Source organism: Haliotis cracherodii, unplaced genomic scaffold, assembly GCF_022045235.1.
Source record: "Haliotis cracherodii isolate W230 unplaced genomic scaffold, xgHalCrac1.p SCAF_2, whole genome shotgun sequence".
Classification (NCBI taxonomy): Eukaryota; Metazoa; Mollusca; class Gastropoda; order Lepetellida; family Haliotidae; genus Haliotis; species Haliotis cracherodii.
In genome coordinates, this window is record NW_027266275.1 from 20,549,984 (window position 1) to 20,568,339 (window position 18,356).

Genomic DNA, 18,356 nt, shown 5'->3' on the forward strand with positions numbered 1-18,356 from the left:
CTCTCTCTCTCTTAGTTACTAGCGAGAGCTAGTTAAAATATTATGTCACATAGCATTGCATAGATGATATTGCAGCCATATAGTGCCTGTTTTGTAATGAAATAGATATATGACAAATTGAGCTTCTTACCAAGTATGTTATGTGGATTTAGTGCTATTAAGGTATGCATGTAAGACAAGGGCTCACCGGGCTCAATGACTGAGCATAAATCCATGTTTTCTTTTACCTATTTTGAAATATTCTGATTGCTTCTTGCAAGTCTGCATGTATGTTAATCAAATCTATTTTAAGCACTTTCTATTTCAGGTATCATCGATTCCTACCAAGAACAACCTCATTTGATTGATCCTCATCTTGGTAAACATAATTTATGATTTCAGCATATAAGTTTGTTGAACACTAACCTGATTGGTTGATCATGTTAATAAGCCAACAAGATTTATCATGATCATGGTGATGTGAATACTGTTCCAGTGTAAATAATAAGTAACCATGGTAACCTATAAGCACAATTGTCTTCACTGCATTATGAAAACATAAATACCTGGTAATGTACATCTTCCCGAGGCAAGAGAGTAAACTGACTATTAAAGTCCAGTTTCCACCCTTGCCGAACTAGGCTGGTATTATGGGGCTATTGTGGCTGTACTAACGAGTCTGTGCATAGTCCAATCAAATTGCGCAACGAAATCGAAAACCAGTTTGTAAACTGTCGTGCAGAGTTCAGCCGATTGCAGGATTTGCAAAGCATGTGCACCGCCAACTCGTCAACAGATATTTTTCAAATCATTTCATGATTTTAATCAAGGTGCTCACATGACTTGATGCACTTCGTGATGTAAAACCTGTTTTATAACAATATAGATCTTCATTATTGATCAGATTGTCTTGACTGGGCGCCGCCATTTCGTTTGAAACAAATGCAAGTGATACGACAGGTGGAATCGGATTGGTCCTGAGGAGAGGTTTAGATTGGTGGTTGCGCTATGATTGAGCCAAAAATCCCAGCCTAGTTCGGCAAGGGTGGAAACTGGACTTTTGAAGTCAGTTAACCCTCTTGCCTCGGGAAGATGGGTAACGTGTGGCAAAAATGTATTTCTTTCATTGCTTTTTTTCAATCATAAATGTTTTTCATTTGATATGAAATGTAATAATTTCTTTTAAATGGATATTAGCTGAGTTCCAGCAATTTCATTGTGACATGAAGAATCCATTTGGACGTGTTTCCAACTAAAATAGAGCGGGTGGGGCAGTACTCGGACACTTAACGTTCCTAACGGCATGCAAGTTGAACCAAAGTACCTATTGACTTTCTTTCATCGTATATGTGAAGGAAGGTAACTGCTGTGGTGATTATACTCGGTAGTGGTTGTGTTCGTGCGCTTGTTTCAGCAAATTCTTATGATATTTACTCGACGACTACTTCGGTAGTAATCTGACGCCTGCGGTTGAAGTCGGACACCCTTGCGGCAGTACCCGGACACTTTAAGAATTTTTAAAAAATGTCTTAACCGAATATAACATAATTACAATTGTGTTTTTTTTTTACTCTGTCAATGAGAACATCAAAATAATAGCAACATAAATACAACTTCATTGGCTTATCTTCTCATTTTGGCATCACTGTACACAGATACATGTGTTGTTTTTATACTGACATTAGGTTTCTTCTCAGTCACTAAACCCAAACGCTGTCACCATCGAATCCTGTTTCATTCAGTCTTTCTATTATTTTGAATAAAGTACGACGTTGTGGCTTGATACGCAATAAATAAAAACAGTCTAGTTTTGGGCCCCCACCCCTAACAGGCCCGCTGTGAGTAATTCTACCAGTAAAGAACGGTGTCACATTTAAAACGCAATCTTCCATCATCAGAGGAGTGAGTACTCCTGACAACTGTAAGGGAACTCTGCCGACGACGCGGCCAGCTATGTCCCGTAAAACCTGTCTATTGGGTGGGGGCCGGACTTCCAGATCTAAACTACGAAAATGTATGTCAGCTTCATCGGGAATACTAATTTTGAGAGCGTTTACGTCATATATGTTTTCTGGTTCCTGATTCATCTTCAGTGCCATAAATGGTAACGGCTTCACATGATACACATGGTACCTATGAAGAAAGAAAATATAATATGAGAAGTGGCAACATTCGCTAAATAATCTTCCGTTGTTAATTAGGTGCAAAGTCTATCATTAACCTGGTACTTCATAGTTGTCATATATTTCCCAAAAACTTATACTCATAGAAATAAACCAGTACATCAAATGAATATAGTTTCAGGTTTAATATTACCCAGTTATTGACGAAAATATTGCGATGGGTTTCGTGCTATGGTGATAGCTGACAGCATTGGTGTCTATACCCCACCCTGGTGGTCCAGAGTATGCATGAATCTCGTGGAAAAGGGCGTCAAAGGGATATTCCATTTTTCTGTTAAAATATGAAAAATATGTTCATTTTTTGTACATTTTAATGTGAAATGAACACTGATTTCACTTCTTTCAAAAAAGCAAACTGTGCCAACAATAACATTCACATTGCAGGGAAACGGGTTTTTTCCCTCTCAGCTACAAGTGTCACACGTGAAGGGAAGGTCGGCGAGTTGTTGATGTGTTAATGTCTGGTATCCCAGGCAATTCTTGTGGAACCATTTGGTACAATTAAGACACCCCACCCAGTCATCATTTGCCGCCAAATCCCGACCCAAACAAAGGTGACAAAAATCCCGGAGGGAATCATCGGAAAAATCGATGTCGTCGTCGTATTCGTCGTCATCCATGTAGGGAATCTCGGATTCAGAGAGATCTTCGTCACTGTCTAGTGTTGCTTTGCTTTTCTTTTCTATTTGTTTTAAGAGTTTGTATGCCTTTTTCTCGTCTTCTTGCTTTCTCTTTTGCACACGCTTCTCTTCCCGTTCTTTTTCCCTTAGGGCTTTCCGGGCTGCTTTCTCTTCTTCTCGTTTAAGCTTTATTTCCTCTCTCATTCGCTTTCTGCTTTCTTTCATCTGTTTCTCTTCCTCTGCCTTTCTCTTCTTTTCAAGGAGAAGTTCCCTGATGTCTTCTCCTGAGGCAGATTTGGGTAACACTGTAGGTTTATACTTTTGGGTACGGCTCCGTACTTTAGGGAGAACTAAATATTTGTCAAATGCGTCACTGGAAGATGTGTGGGCTGTGGCTGATGTAGAATGTAAGACGAGGTGTGAAGTGTCTGTTTGGGGTGTTGTGCTATGTGCAGTTTGTGATTGTACTGGTGCATGAGGGTCTGTATGGGGTGATGGCAGAGTTGTTTGTACGGCTGGTGAGGAAGCATATTCTGGTGATGTTAGTGTAGCGGAAGGTTGGGATGGGGTGTCTGCTGGGGGTGCAAATGTGAATGTTCTGACTGTGGATGGGGTTACAGGGGTTGACTGAAGGACTGGTTTGCATGGTTCAAAGATGGTGCTGGGTTTTAATTTCTGATTATCGGTAACCTTACCAGGATTGAGCGGAAACAGCCCTGATTCGAGGAAACCCCTCTTCGCATTTTCTGTTGTAGCTGCCCTTACCCAAGCAGTTTTAAATACACTGGCAAAGGTACATTTCCTAACACATTCGCCGATGTTTGAAATCTGAAAATCTCGGACAGATTGGCGCCATGCATGTTTGAGTGGACTGAACAAGCTCAGGTCCAATGGCTGTATAACATGTGATGCGTGTGATGGGAGACAGTACAGGACGATGTTGTTCTCCACACAAACAGTGCACGCTTCAAGGGTAAGGTGCGTTGAATGACCGTCCAGAAACAGAATTATTGGTTTCTTGATTGCCTGTTTATCGACATGGGGAATGAAACAAGTTTTAAGCCAAGAAACAAATAGTTCTGCGTCCATCCAGCCATTCTCGGTTCGCCCTAGAACCGCCTCCTCAAAACCATCTAGGGGGTTGTATTTGAACCTGCTGCCGGGAAAGACGATCATGGGGGGAGTGTAGTCACCTGAAGCACTTGCACAAGCAAGAACTGTTATCTGGCTCTTGTCTGAGGCCGAGAAGTTATAAACTGTCTGGGATCCTCGTTCGGCCAGAACCCTACCACTCTTTGGACACATGGGGAAACCCGACTCATCAGCATTATACAGCCTTGATGGGTCATGCAAGATGTCTGAATCAGTTTTGTCAGCGATGTAGGTTGTGAAGGTATCAAACCAATCAGCAATTTTTTGTTGTGATACCATAGCACGTTCTTTTGAAAGTTGTGTTGGTGTTCTTACTGATATTGTAGGGTTTCGTTTTAAGAAAGCCCTAAACCAATCCCTACCAGGTCTGTCATCAGTAAAAGGATTCTCCCTACCATCTAATTTGATTATTTTCTGGACCGTGTCTAACAGTTCGTCCCTTGTCCGGCCGTACCCTATACTCGACATGTGTATAGCCCAATCTGAAAGATGTCTTTCCTCGTCTTTTGATAAGATGGGTGAAGGACCTTTGCGGTAAACAAGAGGTACTTTATTTGAGAGTTTGTCATGCAGAGTACTTTTTGGTATACCAAAAGCGACGGCAGCTTTGCGTGCAGACATCTGCTTGGCGTTAACAGCATCCATAGCCCGCTTTAAGTTTTCAATTGAATAGGCAGGCTTTCCTCCTCGAACGCTCATTTTAGCAAATCTACACAGACGGTCCTACAATATAATTAGAACTAGTCAATGGAACTATCATATCCATATACTGAAGAATAACGGGAATGTTACTGATACGTAATAACTTCTGTTATCAGATTAGAATGAATGAGGGTACTGATGGGTGACACGTAAAAAACGTTCAGTTTCATCGCAAAAGTAAAATATGACTGATAAACGACACTGAGATAACGTCTTTTTATGAGATTGACAGTTACAGAATGTTTACACTAAAAGCATGCAACTGACATACTGTACGTATTAACCCCCTGAATAACACCCCCAAAGACAAAGTCACGTGCACCATCCCACCCCATCCCCAATCAGAACCCTCTTAAAGTATGTCACTGGCGATCGAAAAAAACCTATTTTTTCATTTTGCATTTTCTTAATAGCTTTTTTTCAATTATTTTTATTTTAAAAAATTCTGATATGTATTTCCAAATTTTATTTGTCGACTGTCCGAGTACTGCCTTCCCACGTAATTTCTCCGAGGTAGTAGTCGGACACAGCTTAATTAGGTTATTTTTAGAATTTTCGCGCCAAACGTTTCCATGTTGGCACGGTCGATTCACAAGAAGTCGCCAAAAACAGAAAAAGCAGACCAGAAACTAGTCGTGAGGAATCTATAACCTTATGATCAGAAACTACAATGCATTGCCAAAACGCAACAAAATGCGTGGGCGACATGGTCACGTGGGAAAACATGCACACGAGCTTTTATCGTGAGTGTTACCAGTAGCAGACGAATCTTTTCTGACGTCAGGGAGGAAGAGGAAGAAGCCTGCGTGAAAATTATGCCCATCAGTACTTTTGTTTATTGTGTACACGTGTTAATTTGCTGGGTTTCCGGGTACTGCCACTGTCCGAGTATTGCCCCACCCGCTCTAGTGCAAAATCGTATTGAATGTGACCACAAAAGATTTTGAAGGTGCTACAAATCACATGCTAAAAGATACAGTACAAATCACACCCTGATCACCCCCTTAACCAAGTTAACATCCTCATTATGTGGGGATGGCCGGGGAGCCTAGTGGTTAAAGCGTTCGCTCGTCATGCCTATGACCTGGGTTCGATACCCGACCCGATATGGGTACAATGTGTGAAGCCCATTTCTCGTGTTCCCCATCGTGATATTGCTGGAATATTGCCAAAAGCGGCGTTAAACCATAATCACTCCCTCATCATGTGTATCATTCTCAGAGTCACTCCTGCTGCAGCTGTTGAACCAAGCAAGGAACCCGGACACCCCTGTCCCTGTTGTCCACCTGGCCTTCAAGTATATCTATCTCATCACTAAGGTACAACAAACCCTGTGTTCCTCCTGGGAATTTCAGATTCAGTTTCCTACCACCACAGTGATTAGTAAATGCAGTGTTTCCCAAAGTCATGAATTTGTTCTTGGGACACCGCCTGAGGATGTTTAGTGTAAGAAACTAATAGTGAGTTGTAACGCTGCTTTGAACAGTATTTCTGTTATGTCATGGCATGTCAACTGGAGGGGGGAGGAAAGCACGGGGTGAGGCAGAGGTGAAACCCACAACCTACTTAGAAGAGTTGTGTCCCCTGACTGTCAGAGGCTGATGTTCATTGGTTTTAATCCAAGCATTGTCTCCAGTGTGATCATTGTTTTGTCACCCCCAAAGTGGAAAGCATCAATTTGGGCTTTTCTCCCACACTAACATGATCATGCTTTGATGTGACTGAAGTATTTTTCAAAGTGGCTCTAATCCCAACTTATTCACTCACCACTTCTACAAATGTAGAACGACAGACTTTTCAACCCCTATGAAATAATTGTATGACATGATTTATTGGAAGGCCCCTTCTTACAGCGGGACTAGATGTACTGTTATGTGTCAGTGGATGATAGTTTAACATGCGAATTGTGTTTCAGATGCGAGGGTTTAAGATTGTTGTCCGCCTCCTGCCCCATGAAGTTGTTGATGTTGAACCAGTGTTGGCACTATTAAAACAACAGGACCCCCACGACTTTAAGGTGAGACATGGAGTTATCTTGAAAGAAATTTAGTCTTTGTTGATGTCCAAAATGTGCTGTATGCACTTCACAGCAAATAAGTCATATAATGTTTATTTTGGTACCTATTCAGCCTGTTAAAAAGGTCTTTGAGAAGTGATGCAAGAACAAGTCCAAAAGTTCCCTTCAGTGATGTTAAGCAATATCTTTTTGGTTGAAATTAAATTTAATGTTTTCTTGCCCAAACCAGCAAATATTTTGAATACAGGCTGTCTGCGTGTACATTAAAAATGTTTTTGCTTTTAATGACTAGATTAACCATGTTAACTGTAGCATGTAGAGTGGACGTAGAAAAATATAAAATGATGAGAATCCTTAGCATATCATGGTTAATCTCCTTTAAAGGGCAAGTAAAGTCAGCATAGCAACTTTTCAGATTTTACTACAAATGGTTGACCACAATTAAATTTGGAAAAGGGAAATACCATAAACGTCAGGCAAAATCGTCCCCCATGTTTACCAGTGTTTGACGTGCTGCGCAATTTTAACGATGGAGCCGATGACCAGTCTGCCTGGTGGCTTTTGGAGGGTCTTCCAATTTGTCCAGCACCTATTGTAATGGGTACACTAGAGCATGGTGCTTGGTAACACTATAGGGTGTTAAGGGGGGAATCTCACATATGACACAACAATCTCACAAAATATAACAACACAACTATTTGGTGAACTATATTCACATACAGTGTACTGAGTGAAAACGTTTAAACTATATGTCAATTCTAAGAGCGATCTGCACTTGGTCCTTGCCGGATACAAGGTCATGATTAAGACGAGACGTCAAACTTCCATTCATTGGAAATGTTCCAAAAGAGGAGGGGCGGTGGGGTAGTCTAGTGGTTAAAGCGTTTGCTCGTCACGCCGAAGGCCCGGGTTCGATTCCCCACATGGGTATAATGTGTGAAGCCCATTTCTGGTGTCTCCCGCGGTGATATTGCTGGAATATTGCTAAAAGCGGTGTAAAACCATACTCACTCACTCCAAAAGAGGATGCCCAACCATCATTAACACAAAAGATGAGTTTGTCATGAAACACAATTATATGTCTCTGAGCAGTGGGACAATGCAGCAAATCCTCTCAAGGGGTCACATCCAAATCTGCACAAATTCATTGAGATACTGCAGGCTGAGCAGGATAATTCTGCAATCACAATCCAGGTTGTTTGATGCTATCCAAGAACAAGAAGTATCGAAACCTAGATGATGCCCATGAGAAGGAGAAGAGACAACTTCTTGCCAACGAAAAACCAGCAAGCGATTATCACATTGCTGTTTCACATCTAGTTTGACTGTGAATTATGTAAATGGAACTGTTAACTGTGAAAATGGACAAATGAGACAATAGTTTACTTGCCCATTAGTGAGTGAGTTCGGTTTTACGCCGCTTTTAGCAATATTCCAGCAATATCACGGCGGGGGACACCAGAAATGGGCTCCACACATTGTACCCATGTCGGGATTCGAACCCGGGTCTTCGGCGTGACGAGCGAACGCTTTAACCACTAGGCTACCCGACCGCCCCTACTTTCCCATTAATCTCCCTTAGTCTCCCCATGATCGTGCATGATGTTCTGGTCTCCTCTGTGACTTACAGAACTGGGAGTCTCGCTACATCCTGGTGTTGTGGCTGGCAATGGTGTGTATGATCCCGTTTGACATGGTACGTCTTGATGGCAGCATGAAAACTGAAGCCGGAGAGAAAAAGCAACCGGTCATGGATCGAATCATTGAAGTTGGCAAGGTGGGTGTTCAAGGATGTCTGCTGTTGTTGGTCAGAGTACTGGGACAGCACACTTCAAAGTGAGCTGTGGTAATTTATATTTAGACATTTCTCAGAAGTTAACGTATCACATAGTAGACATACTTTATTGATAACAACTTTTCATAGAACCTTATGGTACAGAAACTTGCTTGACAACAGTATAATGATATAAAGATATGAGGATCTATACCGAAATGTTGCTATATAGCATATTATAGAAGTTGTTATCCATAAATTGTGTCAACTTTGTCAAGTGTATCCGTTGTTAATGTGATGGAATGCAGCCAGGAATCATATCAGCAAAGATAATGTATTGCATATCCTGACAAGCATAAGTAAATAAATTCCCCATTCATGACAGACCATTCGCTGCTAATGAAAAAATTGAATGTGAATAATTTTCCGTAAATATGCCATGACTTCTCCATAACCTTGTTGCATGAAGTCATAATGTAGAAAATGATGTTATTTTGGTGTTCACCATCACAGGGTTAGAATCATATTCTATTTTCACTATTCGGCAAAATTGATCTGCCACAGAGTTCAACTGTTGCTATCTACCTAATGGTAAAGTAGCAGTCAACAGGGAAATGTTACTAGTCCTTCCTGAATATTACTAGTCCCATTCTAGCGGACCTATGATACATTTGAACCCTGCATCATTCAGTACATGTACTGCAACTGTTGTGGTTATGGGGAGACAATCAGTCATGACTCGTACCTTTTTATGATTGTCTCCCCTTGACTATACCCTCCATATTTATTACATGAGTAGGCTTTAAGTTGTGGAGATCATGTTACAGACATACCTGAGTGTCAGCGGCAAGAGTCGGGATGCAGCAGCGTTCCTCATATCGCGCTTCATGACCCGACCAGATGTTGTCAAGCACAAACTACCTGGGTTTCTGGACTGGTGTATTCAGATTCTCCATACAGCTGATCGTAAGTGTCTCACTGATAGCAGCGTAAATGTCTCACTGATAGCAGCGTAAGTGACCCGACCAGATGTTGTCAAGCACAAACTACCCGGGTTTCTTGACTGGTGTATTCAGATTCTCCATACAGCTGATCGTAAGTGTCTCACTGATAGCAGCGTAAATGTCTCACTGATAGCAGCGTAAGTGTCTCACTGAAGGCAGGGTAAGTGTCTCACTGATTGCAGCGTAAGCGTCTCACTAAAAGCAGCGTAAGTGTCTCACTGATAGCAGCGTAAGTGTCTCACTAATAGCAGCGTAAGTGTCTCACTGAAGGCAGCGTAAGTGTCTCACTGAAAGCAGCATAAGTGTCTCACTGAAAGCAGCATAAGTGTCTCACTGATAGCAGGCACTTTGGAATAATAAAGCTAGGTGTATAACATTATTTTTAGATATAAAAAAATTACCAATGGGATTTTCAAGAAAAAAAGTAATGATTTTTTTCTGACTTGAAATTATTTTATGAGAGACTTGGAAATTATTTCGATTTATTAACCCAAAAGATCCCCGCATTCTTGATAAGATTTATAATCATTTCTGAAGGAACAATTAACTTGTCAAAGTGATTGTGACTTTGTCATGTTTCAGGTAAGACAATGATGGGCACGAACCTGTTGTCTGGTGTGTTGATGACAATGGCACTGCTCTTCAAACAGAGCAAGAGGGAGGATCTGCTTCAATATGGTGGGTATTGAGAAAAATACATCTATTTTGTAACTCATCCCTCCAAAACAATATGCAATATTCCTTCTTACTTCTCATATCACAGTGTAGAAAAATGTAGAGCAACCAACCACCTGAACACACCCTTCGACCACCTAGCTCCCAAAATGCTCCTGTAAAACTCGTCATCTTTTCCTTCATCGCCCATATTGGACAGACATCTTTTTGCTACGCACCCAGTTTACGATTGTATTTTGGGTTTTGCTGATCTGTTTATCTTAGTAAATTTACGAGAGATGAAACATTTGTCGGAGAGCACCATTGTCAGTTACACCTCAGCGATTAACTCGGTCTTTGGCGCCTCCCGATAGACTCCACTGCCTGGAACTCGTAGCTATACTACAGGGTTACCATGAGGCTGATCAGCGGCTGAAATTTTCAGAAAACTGCTTTTCTACTGGTGTTGACCATGTTGACCACCATGGCACGTGTCAGTGAACTGCACGCTCTAGCAATCTCTTGATGGGTCCCGTCGTTTATGCCCAACAACTAGTCGCATCTCCAAGAAGGCATATTGCATACTGTGGTGTCAGGATAAGTATATAAATATGGGGAATACTCTGATTCCCTATGTAGGTGTTCAAGCTATATAGCCTTGTACAACTTTCAGCTTGTCAAATCCTTTACGCCCTGAAAAGTTAATATTACAGTCTTAGTGTTTTGACTAAAACAATACTTTAGAATTTTTTGGGTTTATGTAAAAGGCAACAGATATCATTGTGAATTATGAAACCTCAATTTCTGATTTGATACATTGTACACATCTTGTTGATGAATTGTAATTTCATCAAGGGATACTAGCTGTTGTATTTCTTGTTTTCCCATTTACTGTCACCTTTATTATGCTTAGGGTTAATTTTGTAAATTGGATTAAGATGCCGATATTTTTACAAACTTTTTCATGACTCATTGTTTTTGTAGACATGCCACATATTGTACGTATTGTGAAAGATGCCACAGGCAATGGATGTTCCATAGAGCTGCAGCAATTTGTATTGGAGTCTTACTCATTTTCTATAAAATTCCAGCTCCTACTGTGTTGACGAACGTCAGAGAGAGTAACATAATGGAAAGCGGGAACACCATTCTGCGGAAGCTCACCGTTAAGCTGATACAGAGACTTGGGCTTACTTTCCTCAAGAACAGAGTCGCTGCGTGGAGGTAGGCCTACATTTCCAGCACTGGTTATCTGAAAACACCAAAATTACTTGCGTATTCTTTGAATTTACTTGGGTATACTTTGAAAGTGAGAACCCTGTGGGGATTCCGGGCAACCTATACTTGGTGTAAAAGGAGACTTCATGGATCGGTGGTGAGACTTGATGTCCTGGTTGATTGGAGGGCACAAGTGGCCCAGTCATCTGAGGTATCGCGATTTGCTGTGCAGAGTTGAGTCCCTTGGGCATGTTAGAAACCTATGATTGTGGGTTCGAATCCTGGTTCGCCATGCTCGTGGGTTTCACTGATGTGGTAAACGTCTGAGACCTGCATCACTTCGGGATTTCCTCCCACATTAAGCTGACACGCCGCGATATAACTGGAATACTGTTAAAAGCGGAGTTAAACCCAACTCACTCACTCACTCACTCACTTCTGGTTTATTGCGTGTCATCTTACCCTGAGGGTGTAGGACATTGATGATAACATCAGTCACTGGATTGTCTGACCCAGATTCAATTATGTACAGATCGTCTTACAGCAGGAATATTGAGTGCAGTATCACACAACAGACAACATGATGGTTAGGACCTTGGAGGTTACATTGCCCCTTGGAAATACATTTTTAGACTCCACATTCACTCTTGGCAAACACAAATATATTTGCACTAAGTATGTGATATTCACACTATTTTTGTTACATTTATTATGACCGCTGAATGCTGTTATTGTATGTTGACTTGTTTGTGTTTGTGATTTCTGATGTTTAGTTATGTGCTTGATGTCCTGACTGGTGCATCACTTCAGTCGTGTCACTGATGGATTTCAGATATCAGAGAGGCAGCAGGTCGCTGACAGAGAACCTGAAACAAACAAAACAATCCAGTAACACTGAGAACAAACTTGATCAAGATAATGATGACGATATTGAGGTGCCTGAAGAAATTGAAGATGTCATAGGTAGTATTCCAATTGGCATTGTTAATGTTCTTTCTCATATCTGTATGAAATGTTTATTTTTATTATTTTTTAACTTTTCCTGTCTCACACTATGCATTTCTCATACTTCTTTGATGCTGGTGTGAAAACGTCCTAGAACAAAGTTTCCAGCTTCAAAAAACACCTCACCCCATCACATCTCATACATCACTATATTCACGACTGTAAATCATAGGTCACACCCCACTGCAATCCTGTGTGATCCGTGATAACTGTGACTGACTGAATGGATGCAACAAACAATTTGTCACTAAGATCTGCTATTACTAAAATGAGGACTTCCATAAATCAAGACAAAAATGTCCGGTCCGACTTAGTATGTTACTGCATCTTCAGTGTTGTATTGATGTTTCAGAGCAACTGTTGGGTGGTCTGCGGGACAAGGACACGATCGTGAGGTGGTCAGCAGCTAAAGGGTAAGTATGTTCCATTTACTAAACGACCCATGAAGATTCCGGGGTAGAATAGGTCTTCAGCAACCCATACTTGCCGTAAAAGGCGAATATGCTTGTCGTAAAAGGCGACTCACGGGATCGGGTGGTCAGGCTAGCTGACTTGGTTGATACATGTTATCGATCCCAATTCCGTGGATCGATGCTCATGATGTCAATCACTAGATTGTCTGGTCCAGACTCGATTATTTTACAGACCGCCGTCATATAGCTGGAATATTGCTGAGTGCAGCGTTAAACAACAAACCAACCAACCAACCATTTACTAAACACTCCGTAACACATGGAATTATTCCTAATGACATATTGATAAAGAAATCTTAATTGGTTCATTTTTATTCAATCACATTTGTAAATATATGGAGAACATTTCCTCTGTAAAATTATGTGATAATTATGTTAACGGTTATCATATGCTTCTCAAAAGAAGTTAAGGACACCTGATTCTATCATATTGCTATAGTTGTTCTGTCATGGCATGACAGGGGGCACGGGTGGCCCAGTCGTCTAAGGCGCCGCGATTTGCTGTGCGGAGTTGCGTCCCTTGGGCATGCCAGAAACCTATGATTGTGGGTTCGAATCCTGGTTTGCCCCAATTATGTTTCTAGGTTTGTCAGCACCATACCCGTGCTCATGGGTTTCACCAAAGTGGTAAACGTCTGAGACCTGCATCACTTCGGGCTTTCCTCCCACATTAAGCTGACACGCCGTGATGTAACTGGAATACTGCTATAAGCGGCGTTAAACCCAACGCACTCACTCACTCACTCACTCATGGCATGACAGCAGTAACACAACTCACACCTCAGTTGAGTTGTATGATTTTTGTTGGTTTGAAAGGGACAAATTAATTTATAGAATCATGCTGAATGGAACATATTTTTTTTGAGCCTACTTTAAATGTGATCTTTAATTTCTTCTTGGTCCAATAAACCGTTTAGAATTTTTAAGCCTGGATGAAAATGTTATTGTCCTGCAAATCTTTTTTTGCATTTCTAGTATTGGGCGAGTGACAGGGCGTTTACCGAAAGAGCTTGCTGATGAGGTGGTGGGATCTGTGTTGGAGCTGTTCAGTCTGCAGGAAACGGATGGAGCCTGGCATGGAGGTAGGGCCGCCATGGAGAACCATGGAGAACCAGTAGTCTTTGCTGATGGTTAGCCTGAGACCTCTATCTTTTCATTTGTCAAATAGAAATGTCATGAACACCAGAAAATATCATCGGAATCAGGGAGATATGTAACCTACACGTAGTACATGTTTTTATGATAAAAACAGGAAGAATTTCAAAGAATGCAAAAAGGAAAAATCTTCTGCCAAAATAAAAAAATGATCATTGAATATGATGAGGGAATGTCTTAAAAAGATAATCCGAACAAAAAACCTAATCAAGAAAGGCAATTTTGATAAGGATGTTACTGATTATTAGCACAGAAAGAACATTTTCAACTAGCTGGCACAAAAATAAGAGAGTGATGAGTCACACGGTCACACGGTCCCAGTGCACCTGCACTTGAGAGGGGTGTGTTTGGGTGAGATGTTTTCTCTTCCGGGATAACAGCACAGGAAGTTTCCACTACATTTCGGGAATAAGAGATAAGCAAATTAGTTTGAGTCAGGATAGGTATATATAACATTTTTACTTTAAAAAATTCTTCTTCTCTTTTTTTGTGATATTTTATGTACAGTTTCTCAGCAAGTCTTTGTCTTGGGTGACAAGTTATATACTGAAACTATGAAAACTATGTGCTGAGCACTCACATGGAAATACTTACAATTTTTCTCTCCTAATTTTCAACATTATTTATAACGGTGGGAGAAATGAAGTAGGGGGGGACTGTGTCAGAGGACCCTCACATATTGCCAGTAGTATGGTTAATAGCATCTTATGACTCTTGTTTTGTCTTTGTGGAGATTTGGATGGCCCTTTAAACTTTCACCTATTTTTCAAACACTCCATTGTCCTCAAATCATAACTATGTCCATTTTGTTAATGAGTTGTTGATTCATTTGTTCTTGTGCAGTCTAACACCGTTGTCTTGAACACAGATGTGTCAAATCCCTGCTTGTGTTGAACTCTGAATCCGCTCCCAGCAAACTCTTACTATATTCAACATTATTTTAACCTGGATGTGCCGAATAGTCAAATTCCCGGTTGTCTGTAACTCAGTATATTGTCCAAAGAGTTTAAGATAACTTTGAACTTACCTGATAAATCAAACTCAAAATGTTTGTAAATCACAACCTATGTTTGTATAATTTTAAAAAAATGCACATATATGCATAAATGTAGATATCACAAATGCTTCATTTTCTATTTTAATGTTATTTACCGAACATGTACGGTGTGTTATGTTTGAAATGTTGTATGATGGCAAGGTCGAGTGTAGTAAGATCGGGTCGATTGTGTCGAAACCCCGGATATGTCAAACTGTACATCTGGTCCCCAAGAGCTTGAGATAACAGTGTTTGACTGTATTTGCAAGGATCAAAGTACTCTGCATGTTAAGAGAATGGACATATGAGGGTGGTTACATCAACACTCTGCTGTGACTGTGTTTCAGGTTGTTTGGCACTGGCTGAGTTGGGGCGGAGAGGGCTCCTGGTGCCCCAGAGACTCCCTGACGGTCAGTAAACACACTCAGCACTGCTAGTATTAGTGCCGTGGGAAAACATGGTAGCACATTTCTGCATCTGATACATACGAGGGCTGGTCAAAAAGCTTTAAGCCTGACTAACTTTCAACTATGGGCCATAGCAAAGTGAACTAGTCAATGTAGTACATTGTTTGAGTAGTTCAGTGCAAGTGTATTTGGTCTGTCGATACTGTTTCTATATTAGTGACAACCAGTTGATTGTGATAGGAGTTCAAATGGACACAGAAATGGTAAAGAACAAATACCGAGCAGTCATCAAATGTTTTACTTCAGAGAAAAGTACTCCCGAAGAAATTCATGATAGCATGCCACAAGTGTATGGGGATAAGTGCCCTAGCTATTCCACTGTTAAACATTGGGCAGCTATATTTAAGGCTGGGAGAACAAGCCTTGATGATGACCCTTGGTCTCTTCCATCAATGAAGATTCAATCAAGGATATAGAAAAACTTATACTGTCAGATAGATGTATTACCATTGCTGAACTTGAGGAAGACACATGTCTAAGCCATGGATCTAATGAAACTATTATTCACGAAACATTTATAGGTGAATAGGATATCTGCTCGTTGGGTGCCACAGTTTCTGAATTCTGATCTTAAGCAAAAAAGAACTGACATTGCCAGAGAAAATTTAGAGCTAATTGAGGAGGATTTCGTCAAATTCAAAAAGAGATCAGTAACGAGTGATGAAACATGGGTCTACAACTATGATTCGAGTCAAAATGTCAATCCATGGAATGTCACCATTCCGTTTCTCCGTCACCAAAGAAATTCAAATCTTCAAGATCAGTTAAGAAAGGGTGTGATCCATGTTGAATACTTAGAAAGTCAAAAGATGATTACCAGCGCCTACTATGCTGATTTGCTTTATTGCCTGAGAGATTCTATCAAAGAAAAGCGACAGGGAATGCTGACTGCTGGAGTTTTACACCTTCATGACAATGCCTCTTCTCACACCTCACGACTTGCAAAGGCTGCTACGTGACAATGTGGGTTCGAAGTGCTTCATCACTCTCCATACTTGCCAGACCTGGCACCAAGTGATTTCCACCGGTTTCCTAAACTGAAGGAACACCTTCTGGAAAGCGCTATGATGACAACGATGACCTCAAAGCTGCCGTGAATGGGATTTTCAGGGTGGCCTCAGAAAAAATCTTCCTGACTGGAATTGAAAAGCTACACTGTTGATATTAGAAATGTATTGAAAAGCATGGGGATAATGTTGAAAATAATAATTAAAAACACTTTCACAATTGGTGGATTTGTTTGTTAGGCTTAGAACTTTTCTGCCATTCTTGGTTATATTTGCTTTTCTTGACGGAATTAGAGAATGAGGACTTGAATACCACAGTAACTACATTTACTACCTCGTTTTCAGTGGTACCTGTTGTGCTGAGAGCTCTAGCCTATGATGAGCGGCGTGGGAACTTCTCAGTGGGAGCACATGTTCGTGATGCTGCCTGCTATGTCAACTGGGCATTCGCTAGGGCTTACGATCCTAAGGAAATCAGTCCATATGTCAACAAAATAGCAAAGTAAGAATCATTTTCAAATATATTTTATATGTCTGTGAGGTAGAGAGTGACGATGATGTAAGACCTTTGCTTAATTAAAATCAAATTTTGACCTTATTATCACCCTTGGTCTGTCAGCACCATACCAAGCCTTATTACCAAGGCTTTTAGCCCTTGGGGATTCCAGGTTAGAACAGGTTCCCAGCAACTATGCTGATCATAACAGGTGACCAAATGGATAGGACGGTGACTTGGTCATTGGACCTCAACAGCATGCTTCATTGGTCACTAAAGCGATCACTGGATTGTGTGGTCCAGTGCATATATATATATATATATATATATATATATATATATATATATATATATATATATATATATATATATTTCTGAGCGTGGCATAAAACAACAAACAAGTAAGGCAAAGTTTTCACAAGAGTTGTAACCATCTACAACCTGCGTCTATTGGCCTCTCCCTCCACATTTGTTGACACACTGTGACATAACTGGAATACATGAAGTACCATCCCTAGTGGTGTTGAACCAACTCATTCCCTCTGGACTGTGTGTTAGTCTTGGTTACTACTATTTCAATATTTATTTAACTGATTCTTGGGAACCTGAGACGATCGGGTTAGAATTGGTCTTCAGGAACCTATACTTTCATAAGAGGCGACTATGCTTGTAAGAAGCGACTAACAGGATCGGGTGGTCAGACTCGCTAACTTTGGGGTGCATGTCATCGTATCCCAATTGTGTAGATCGATGCTCATGATGCCATTGGATTGCCTGGGCCAGACTCGTATATTTACAGACCACCGTCATATAACCGGAATATTGCTGAGTGTGATGTAAACAGCAAACAAACAAACAAAAAAACAAAAACAAAAACAAAAACAAAAACAAAAACAAACAAACAAACAAACAAACAAACGGTTATTGGCACTTACAGTCTTCAAAGCTGTTTCTTAATATGTGTAAGCTTTCTTCCAGTGGTTTGTTGGTGGCGTCTGTGTTTGATCGGGAGGTTAATGTCCGAAGAGCAGCATCCGCTGCGTTCCAGGAAAATGTCGGACGTCAGGTTGGTGGAGTGTTTGTGGATTAGGTTACATCTTTATCTCCCAAGCATGTAATGCAGGGGGATATACTCATCATCTGGTCTGTCTGTCTGCCCGTTTGTCAGTCTGTATTTTGTTTCTGGAGCATAACTTGAAAACCATGAACAAATTTTCATCCAAACTTGGTACATGTATTATCCAGGGGCTGAAGTGTTTTTTGCTATTGTGGGGGCAGGGGGCATTTGTCATCTTCTGATGACTGTTGTGTTGTTTGTCACACAGGCTTGCATTTGGCAGTAAAATCCAGAAAAGATGGTAATTTTTAAACTGCCATGAAAAGGCATTAAATATCAATAACCTGTCTTGAAAAG

The 18,356-nt window shown here is 40.8% G+C and overlaps 1 protein-coding gene across 1 annotated transcript in view; it reads left to right on the forward strand.

Moving 5' to 3' along the window:
- LOC139467401 (tubulin-specific chaperone D-like) overlaps window positions 1-18,356 on the forward strand; it is an 86,307-nt gene that overhangs the window by 2,460 nt on the left and 65,491 nt on the right. The window contains exons 2-14 of the mRNA XM_071248953.1: window positions 308-358; window positions 5,858-5,955; window positions 6,552-6,653; window positions 8,284-8,430; window positions 9,255-9,393; window positions 10,014-10,109; window positions 11,177-11,309; window positions 12,136-12,266; window positions 12,661-12,721; window positions 13,757-13,863; window positions 15,320-15,382; window positions 16,792-16,948; window positions 17,921-18,008. Of these exons, the coding sequence (XP_071105054.1) occupies window positions 308-358; window positions 5,858-5,955; window positions 6,552-6,653; window positions 8,284-8,430; window positions 9,255-9,393; window positions 10,014-10,109; window positions 11,177-11,309; window positions 12,136-12,266; window positions 12,661-12,721; window positions 13,757-13,863; window positions 15,320-15,382; window positions 16,792-16,948; window positions 17,921-18,008 (1,373 nt within the window). The remainder of the gene's footprint in view (window positions 1-307; window positions 359-5,857; window positions 5,956-6,551; window positions 6,654-8,283; window positions 8,431-9,254; window positions 9,394-10,013; window positions 10,110-11,176; window positions 11,310-12,135; window positions 12,267-12,660; window positions 12,722-13,756; window positions 13,864-15,319; window positions 15,383-16,791; window positions 16,949-17,920; window positions 18,009-18,356) is intronic.